The 10,286-nt window shown below is 39.1% G+C and overlaps 1 protein-coding gene across 1 annotated transcript; it reads right to left on the reverse strand.

Annotated features, from left to right (window-relative positions):
• Positions 1–4,013: 4,013 nt before the first annotated feature.
• cart2 (cocaine- and amphetamine-regulated transcript 2) lies at positions 4,014–5,296 on the reverse strand. Its single transcript, XM_021573503.3, has 3 exons — positions 5,004–5,296; positions 4,632–4,715; positions 4,014–4,353 (listed from the first exon to the last, which is right to left on the reverse strand). Exons 1-3 carry the CDS (start codon positions 5,166–5,168, stop codon positions 4,246–4,248), a joined length of 357 nt encoding a protein of 118 aa, XP_021429178.1. The 5' UTR covers positions 5,169–5,296; the 3' UTR covers positions 4,014–4,245.
• Positions 5,297–10,286: the final 4,990 nt, after the last annotated feature.

Raw genomic sequence — 10,286 nt, forward strand, 5'->3', positions numbered from 1 at the left:
CAAAGAACTCAAATTTATGGAGACTTTGCCGCCAACTCCTCTTACTGTCACACAGGCAAGCCTCAGTAGAGCGCGGATTCTCCATCAATCGGCAGATTGAAGTGGAGAACTTGAAAGAAGATTCATATGTAGCACAGAGATGTTTAGTTGACCACATAAGAGCTGTGGGTGGCATACATAATGTGTGCATTGACAGACCGCCGCTTATGTCAGTGGCATCTGCAAGGCAGAGTATGTGACACATCAAGAAGAACAGAGACAGAAGAATGGATGAGCAAACAAACAGAAAGAGAAAAGACCTTATAGATTAAATAGATTAACTTAAAGGGAAGAAAAGAAGACTGACAGATGACATAAATGCTCTCGAGACCTCAGCAGACAAATTTGCACTCAAAGAGGAGAGCACAGGCAACCTCACTCTTATTGCCAAGTCCAATAGCCTGAGAAAGGGTGGTAAAAGATAAAAGAGCACAAGCAGCTGAAATAGAAACACTACTCAATTAAAAATTTAATGACCTGAAAAGCAAATGAAGGGGCATAGCAACAAAAAGCAAGGGTTGGGCACTGTTTTAACAGTTTGGGAAAGGGCACAAAACTACTCAATGAGTAAGCGATAAAATAAAGAAAAGCAAATTAACCAAAAAGGCCAACAACTCCAGAACATAATGGTTGGGGAAATATTTTATTTATTTTGATTTTCGTCTAATCTTTTGTTGCAAAACTATTTATGCCCATGTGTTTTTTATTTGCCTATTTACAGTGCCTTGCGAAAGTATTCGGCCCCCTTGAACTTTGCGACCTTTTGCCACATTTCAGGCTTCAAACATAAAGATATAAAACTATTTTTTTTGTGAAGAATCAACAACAAGTGGGACACAATCATGAAGTGGAACGACATTTATTGGATATTTCAAACTTTTTTAACAAATCAAAAACTGAAAAATTGGGCGTGCAAAATTATTCAGCCCCTTTACTTTCAGTGCAGCAAACTCTCTCCAGAAGTTCAGTGAGGATCTCTGAATGATCCAATGTTGACCTAAATGACTAATGATGATAAATACAATCCACCTGTGTGTAATCAAGTCTCCGTATAAATGCACCTGCACTGTGATAGTCTCAGAGGTCCGTTAAAAGCGCAGAGAGCATCATGAAGAACAAGGAACACACCAGGCAGGTCCGAGATACTGTTGTGAAGAAGTTTAAAGCCGGATTTGGATACAAAAAGATTTCCCAAGCTTTAAACATCCCAAGGAGCACTGTGCAAGCAATAATATTGAAATGGAAGGAGTATCAGACCACTGCAAATCTACCAAGACCTGGCCGTCCCTCTAAACTTTCAGCTCATACAAGGAGAAGACTGATCAGAGATGCAGCCAAGAGGCCCATGATCACTCTGGATGAACTGCAGAGATCTACAGCTGAGGTGGGAGACTCTGTCCATAGGACAACAATCAGTCGTATATTGCACAAATCTGGCCTTTATGGAAGAGTGGCAAGAAGAAAGCCATTTCTTAAAGATATCCATAAAATGTATTGTTTAAAGTTTGCCACAAGCCACCTGGGAGACACACCAAACATGTGGAAGAAGGTGCTCTGGTCAGATGAAACCAAAATTGAACTTTTTGGCAACAATGCAAAACGTTATGTTTGGCGTAAAAGCAACACAGCTGAACACACCATCCCCACTGTCAAACATGGTGGTGGCAGCATCATGGTTTGAGCCTGCTTTTCTTCAGCAGGGACAGGGAAGATGGTTAAAATTGATGGGAAGATGGATGGAGCCAAATACAGGACCATTCTGGAAGAAAACCTGATGGAGTCTGCAAAAGACCTGAGACTGGGACGGAGATTTGTCTTCCAACAAGACAATGATCCAAAACAAAAGCAAAATCTACAATGGAATGGTTCAAAAATAAACATATCCAGGTGTTAGAATGGCCAAGTCAAAGTCCAGACCTGAATCCAATCGAGAATCTGTGGAAAGAACTAAACTGCTGTTCACAAATGCTCTCCATCCAACCTCACTGCGCTCGAGCTGATTTGCAAGGAGGAATGGGAAAAAATGTCAGTCTCTCGATGTGCAAAACTGATAGAGACATACCCCAAGCGACTTACAGCTGTAATCGCAGCAAAAGGTGGCGCTACAAAGTAATAACTTAAGGGGGCTGAATAATTTTGCACGCCCAATTTTTCAGTTTTTGATTTGTTAAAAAAGTTTGAAATATCCAATAAATGTCATTCCACTTCATGATTGTGTCCCACTTGTTGTTGATTCTTCACAAAAAAATACAGTTTTATATCTTTATGTTTGAAGCCTGAAATGTGGCAAAAGGTCGCAAAGTTCAAGGGGGCCGAATACTTTCGCAAGGCACTGTATTTGGTCATGGTCATGTTCATGGAAAAACAAGGTCATATTTTTGCTCTGCGACATGTTTTGTGTTAAGCTGGTGCTAATGAAATAAACGAGGAGTTACTTAGCTCTTCAACTTCAACTTGAAAAGTCTTTGAATTTGATGTTTAAGACGGTGTGGGAATCCTGGACTGCTGTGTTGTCTTGGCTGTGGGTTTAGGGTCATTGTCCTGTTGGAAGGTGAACCTTCGCCCCAATCAGGTCCTGAGCGCTCTGGAACAGTTTTTCATCAAGGATCTCTGTACTGTCCTCTGTACCTCGATCCTGACTAGTCTTCCAGTCCACAGGAACTCTGGAGCTCTGTAAATGACTATCGGGTTCGGTTTGTTCACCTCCCTGACCAAAGCCTTTCTCCCCTGATTGCTCAATTTGGCCAGGTGGTCAGCTCTTGGAAGGGTGGTGGTTCCAAACTTATTCCATTTAAGAACGATTGAGGTCACTGTGTTCTTGGACCTTCAATGCTGCAGAAATGTTTTGGTACACTTCACTGTGCCTTGACACAATCCTGTCTCGGAGCTCTACGGACAATTCCTTCGACCCCGTGGCTTGGTTTTTGCTCTGACATGCACTGTCAACTGTGGGACCTTATATAGACATGTGTGTGCCTTTCCAAATCACTTCCAATCAATTGAATTTACCACAGTTGGACTCCAATCAAGTTGTAGAAATATCAAGGACGATCAATGAAAACAGGATGCACCTGAGCTCAATTTCAAGTCTCATAGCAAAGGGTCTGAATACTTATGTAAATAAGGTATTTTTTTATTTTATTTCTTATAAATGTGCCAATTTCTAAAAACCTGTTTTTGGTATTATGGGGTATTGTGTGTAGATGGATGAAACAAATTCAATATTTAATCAATTTTAGAATAAGGCTATAACGTAATGAAATGTGGAAAACAAAGGTTTTTGAAAACGTTCTGAATGCACTATAATTCTAGTATCACACACTCATGACTACAGCACCATTGTGAGTCCGGTGTGCGATTTACATGACTTAACATTTTATAGATCTTGAGTGTTGATTGAGTCTGTTGGAACGAACATTCCCTTTTCAAATTTGACCAATTCAGTCAAATTTGAAACTGTCAGTTCCCTCTGAGATCAAATGGCATCTTTATATTTTGTTTTCCTACTTATGTGAAGATGGATTGACATAAATGTTTGGAGCAAGTTACATTTGTAATATAGCTTATGGAAAAACATGACTATAATTAAAGTATGTAATTGAAGTACAGTTTTAGATCCAACCAAGTTTGTGATCCTGACTAATTTTTACTAAATTAGTTCTCCAGCTTGCACCCAGGCTGAAGACTGCTTTAATACGCCTTAATTTCCCTAATTCATCACCTCTAACATGTACGTTTTTATTATTACTGTGAATGGAAACGTGTCATGAAATTGAGGTTCGTGTGGTTTTGAGGTACATTTGTTGAAATTCTCAATAGGATCTTTGTATCATGAGAACAGCATATTAACACATTTACTAATCCTAATTAACCTTTTAATAAGAGGCTTCATGATGCATTTATTAATACATTCTATTGCACAAATATTGAACTAGAAAAAGTGAATTCCGAGACCAAAAATAATGATTACGAAATAAGTTGTGACACACTTTATTGCACAATATAGAGAGCTCAGTAACACTTAGGTGACACAAATGTTTAATCTAACTCCAGCAAACGATAGGATGTACCATTATCTAATTGGTGGTCCCACCATAACATTGACAATTATAGTCCGCCTGTATTTGAAAAATATTCATAAAAATAATGACATATGTTTCTTTTAAATAACACAATGACAGGGGATTGAATCCAATAAACCTCCATTCACAAGCACTTCAACAGAAAGAAGTTGCAGAAAGCTCCCCGTGGACAGTCGCACATTTTGCCGATTCGAGCACCTTTCCTCACTGCGCAATGCTCCCCCACGTCGCACTGAAAATGATTAATGTCAAATTGTTAAATGAAAACAATGAGGATACTGTAGGTTACAATATCATCCTCTAAATCGTTTCGAAACACCACGCATTTATTAAATAATCCGATGACATGTTTGAAGAACTTCCAATAGCCTAGTTAAGACAACTTACATTAAGGACACTGGACCATAATAAAATAAACGATCTTGTCATTCTGCATTTGGTAATTATTCGTCATTTAAAAATAAAAAAAGTAATACCTTCTCTGAACAGAGAAAGAGTGTAAAATCTTACAGTGGGAACTTGTCCAAATTTCTTTTCCCATGGATTAATTCTTTTGGTCTGCAGTTTTTTTAGAACTTCGTGTAGAGCTCCAAGCTATGGAAACAGTAGGAAATACACAATTAAAATACATAACTGTCAGAGCTTGAAGTGCTGTCTTGTCATTGTGCAGCATTACTACAATTCCTTGAGTCAATATTCACATTTTGACCAACAAACCTGAAACACCATTCACGTTCTCAAAAACAATGTGATTTCTATTTTGTATATAGCATAATTTAGCCTACTCTTTATCTTTCGAGTTAGTCGAATGTAAATTCAAAAAGCTACCCGCGGACATAAGCATTCATGCATACAGTTTACAGACAATATAGCTAGACTTACAAGACGTTTTTCGTTCGTTAGATTCGGATTTTGTGGATAGAAGTCGTGAATGTTTCTCGTTTCCAAATCCACTTCCATTTCTGAGTCGCTCGTTTCAGCACCACATAGGATGGACAGCAGCGCTGTACAAACGACCGCTCTCGTCCACAGTTTAGAGCTCTCCATGGTCCTGATCTGGAGAAGTGCTTTACGAGCGCGCGAAGTTGTTTCCTATTTCAACTCAATTGACCAATCCCTGCCGTTTTGCCTCCTTTTGTTTGCTCTTCAGTGTTTGTATTCCTATTGATATTGAATTGCTCCGCCTTGAGCATTGATCTCCTTATATACGTAAGAGAATTAATAACCTACGTAAGAAGCCCATTACGCTGTCCAAACTGTCTCAGCAAATGCCCTTCAGAATTATTTTTGCTCTTGTGGTCTTTGCTAGTGCACAGAGTACAGCCATGGGCAGTTTAATATTTTATTATATCTGATTGCTAATTTTTATTAAAATTAACAAAACGTAATCTGATGGTCTAGAAAGTTAGTTATATTTTCAGAGGTTCTTCAGTAAATAGCCCACCATGGACAGTAAGTTGCTACATTTTGTACAGAATTTGGAATTTCAGAATTTAGGGCTGGTTTGCCGGACACAGATTAAGCCTAGTCCTAGACTAAAATGCTTGTTCCATGGATATTCGCCATTAAAAGTGCTTCTTAGTCCATGACTAGGCTTAATATGTGTGTGGAGACCGCCCCTTTGAGTTTAAAACATGTTCTCACTGGCTTATTTTTGAATTAATCTCTTTGAGGAGATGGGTTCTGAATGATAAAAGGAGGATCATCCAATGATGATCCCTGAAGCTCTGAGATTAGCTTGATTGTGGATATTTGTTTGTGACGCACTTCTATACCCAGGGGAACAGTGCGCAGATAAGGTGTCACGTTTTCAGTTTAAATTAACCATACGCCAATTTCTACTAGTATAGCCTATATACAGCTATGCGTTAAAGTTTCTTTAGTTTGTGACATAACTAATGTGAATAATATTTCCGACAAACACTTGCAAAAGGCATAATATATAATACACCACAGGTTAAAAAAGTCACTGCCATGTATCAAGAAATCTGAACTTAACAAGGCCTTGTAAACAAACAGTGTTGTTTGTGTGCATCAGGCGCAGCAGGCACATAATAGGAGCAAACTCCTGTTGCTGTGTTAATTGTGCAGTGACACCTCTTTTGCCAAAGCCCACAAATCAATATTTTCATGAATACTCTCCTTTGCATGAGCTTTTCTTATTTTAATGTTATGTTGAACATATTATGTTGAGAAGTGAATTAGGTTTGCAACATAATATGTTATTATTATGTCGTGAAATAAATTGTGCGTTGAACTTCTAAAAGTAGGACTGGATTATCATCTCATGACTTTACCATATTGAGGTCAACAGTATGTACCCTCTGGACATTTTTCAGACCCTATATGGTATCTACACTGAGTCTAATATTGAGTGGCACCCCCTATTGCCCTCAGAACAGCCTCAATTCATCGGGCATGGACTCTACAAGGTGTCGAAAGTGTTCCACAGGGATGCTGGCCCATGTTCACTCCAATGCTTCCCACAGTTGTGTAAAGTTGACTGGATGTCCTTCAGTGGTGGACCGTTCTTCATACACATGGGAAACTGTTGAACGTGGAAAAACCCAGCAGCGTTGCAGTTCTTGAAACACACAAACCGGTGTGCCTGGCACCTACTACCTTACCCCGTTCAAAGGCACTTAAATATTTTGTCTTGTCCATTTACGTTCTGAATGGCACATATACAATCCATGTCTCAAGGCTTAAACATCTTTTATCCTGTCTCCTTCCATTCATGTACACTGACTGGATTTAACAAGTGACATCAATAAGGGATCATAGTTTCCCCTGGATTCACCTGGTCAGTCTGTCATGGAAATAGCAGGTGTTCCTACTGTTTTGCACACTCAGTGTATGTCTTGATAAGCGAATACCCCCCCAAACACACACAATATAAATATTGAAATTGCCATGACATGTCGCAGATATAGTAAAGTGCAAACACCTTCTTTATGCTGATGACTCAGCCTTACTGGTATCAGGGAAGGATATGGCTTACATAGAAGAGACCCTGGGTAAGAAATTGCATTCTGTTAGAGATTGGTTGACTGACAACAAATTGTCGCTACATTTGGGGAAAACAGAATCAATTTAGTTTGGAACAAAACTTAGTTTGCTTGGGGCTGACAAGATAAAGGTAAACTGTGCAGGCAAAGAGATTGTAACTTATCTTTGTGTATCCCTAGATCAATCCCTTTCTGGTGACCTGATTGCTGCTAAAATTATTTGTGAAATTTTGAACAAATGTTTATATAAACTGCTTGTCTCAACCTTGATTCAGTGTCATTTTTAGAATGCCTGCTCTGCTTGGTATATTGGGCTATCAAAACAGCTGAAAAAGAGAATGCAGGTCAATAATGTTATCAGGTATATGCTGAATTTCCCCCTATGTCACATATAAAGTTGAAGTCTGAAGTTTACATACACCTTAGCCAAATACATTTAAACTTACTTTTTCACAATTCCTGACATTTAATCCTAGTAAACATGCCCTGTCTTAGGTCAGTTAAGATCACTACTTTATTTTAAGAATGTGAAATTTCAGAAAATAGTAGAGAGAATGATTTATTTCAGGTTTTCTTTCTTTCATCACATTCCCAGTGGGTCAGAAGTTTACATGCACTCAATTAGTATTTGGTAGCATTGCCTTTAAATTGTTTAACTTGGGTCAAACGTTTAGGATAGCCTTCCACAAGCTTCCCATAATAAGTTGGATGAATTTTGGCCCATTCCTCCTGACAGAGCGGGTGTAACTGAGTCAGGTTTGTAGGCCTCCTTGCTCGCACATGCTTTTTCAGTTCTGCCCACAAATTTTCTATAGGGTTGAGGTCAGGGCTTTGTGATGGCCACTCCAAAACCTTGACTTTGTTGTCCTTAAGCCATTTTGCCACAACTTTGGAAGTATGCTTTGGGTCATTGTCCATTTGGAAGACCCATTTGCGACCAAGCTTTAACTTCCTGACTGATGTCTTGAGATGTTGCTTCAATATATCCACATAACTTGCACCAGTCCCTCCTGCAGCAAAGCACCCCCACAACATGATGCTGCCACCTCCGTGATTCACGGTTGGGATGGTGTTTCTTCGGCTTGCAAGCCTCCCCCATTTTCCTCCAAACATAACAATGGTCATTATGGCCAAACAGTTCTATTTTTGTTTCTGCAGACCAGAGGACATTTCTCCAAAAAGTTGGATCTTTGTCCCTATGTGCAGTTGCAAACCGTAGTCTGGCTTTTTTATGGCGGTTTTGGAGCAGTGGCTTCTTCCTTGCTGAATGGCCTTTCAGGTTATGTCGATATAGGACTCGTTTTACTGTGGATATAGATTCTTTGTTCCTATTTCCTCCAGCATCTTCACAAGGTCCTTCGCTGTTGTTCTGGGATTGATTTGCACTTTTCGCACCAAGGTACGTTCATCTCTAGGAGACTGAACGCGTCTCCTTCCTGAGCAGTATGACAGCTGTGTGGTCCCATGGTGTTTATACTTGCGTACTATTGTTTGTTCAGATGAACGTGGAACCCTCGGGAATTTGGAAATTGCTCCCAAGGATGAACCAGAGTTGTGGAGATCTCCAAAAATTTGTTGAGGTCTTGTCTGATTTCTTTTGATTTTCCCATGATGTCAAGCAAAGAGGCGCTGAGTTTGAGGTAGTTCTTGAAATACATCCACAGGCACACCTCCAATTGACTCAAATGAGGTAAATTAGCCTATCAGAAGCTTCAAAAGTCATGACATAATTTTCTGGAATTTTCCAAGCTGTTTAAAGGCACAGTCAACTTAGTGTATGTAAACTTCTGATCCACTGGAATTATGATACAGTGAATTATAAGTGAAATAATCTATAAACAATTGTTGGAAAATTACATGTGTCATGCACAAAGTAGATGTCCAAACCGACTTGCGAAAACTATAGTTTGTTAACAAGAAATGTGTGGAGTGGTTGAAAAACTAGTTTTAATGACTCCAACCTAAGTGTATATAAACTTTCGACTTCAACTGTAAGAGTACAGGAGTTCCGGGAGGTGAGCTTGTTGCCTTTGGAGTCCAGTGGACCAACTTAAACTTAATCATATGTTCGACATCTTAAATGATTGTGCCCCAAGTTATATGAAAAACCACATTGATATGGTCTATTACCATCCCAGTTAGAATACCAGAGGTAGTGTTATGTCTTGTAAAATCCCAAGGATAAACAGTACCGTGAGGAGCATGTTTTTTTATACAGGTATTTGTCTATGGAATAGTCTCCCCTTGGAAAAATTTGAAATCGTTTTAAAAAGCAGGCAAATGTTTTCTTTTGGACAAGGTTGTCTAAGTAAGAGACACCACTCCAGTGCCACTTGTGCCTCCTAGTGCTGGTCAGGTGTATTTATTTGAGTGATTGATGTGATGTGCAATCCTTAGATAATTTTTTTAAGGTCGAAATGTGCAATTAATATGGTCGATTATTAAGGTTAGGGAAAAGTGCCGTGAATAATGACACTTCATAGGATGTCAATGAAAATTAATGTATTTATGGTTGTTTGTAATTTTGACTTGCCTTTTAATCATTATATGTGTTATTGATTTTTACCATTGAGGACCACTTTGGAAACAACCGTTTTAATTCATATCCTTTTAAGTTATGTCCTCGTGGTTCACATTGTACATTTTGTTGTATATGTCTGTTACCCAAATAAATTGAATTCAATAAAGTGACAACTGTGCATCTGTATTTGGAGGATAACATTTTGGTTTGGTTAATATGTCATAGCTCCTGCCTGGGCCAATCAAAATGTAATGTTATGTTCAGAATCATTGTTCGGCAGCAAGAGCAGCGTGCTAAACAAATCACAAAATATCCACACAAATACACATCAGCCTGGGTTAGTTTGGTTTTCAATTTACAATCTGGAAAAATCTATTAAACTGAGCCAAATGGGAAGCGCACTTCAAGCGGCACCCAAGGAGTTCATTCATATCCACTTGGCGGGAGCATATGCCACACAGACAGAGAGGTATAATTGTTCCAGGCTCTTACGCAAGCAGAGGCAAGTCAGCTCTCCACATGAGTTCCAGCCAGCTCACTCCAGCTCACTTTCATTGACTTTAAAATGCTCAGATTGATTCAGCCTTTACGCTATCAACATTCAATATGTGGCACGGATTCGTGGCATTTGCAATA

This window comes from Oncorhynchus mykiss, chromosome 2, assembly GCF_057628025.1.
Source record: "Oncorhynchus mykiss isolate SJ-2025 chromosome 2, ASM5762802v1, whole genome shotgun sequence".
In the NCBI taxonomy this organism is placed as follows: Eukaryota; Metazoa; Chordata; class Actinopteri; order Salmoniformes; family Salmonidae; genus Oncorhynchus; species Oncorhynchus mykiss.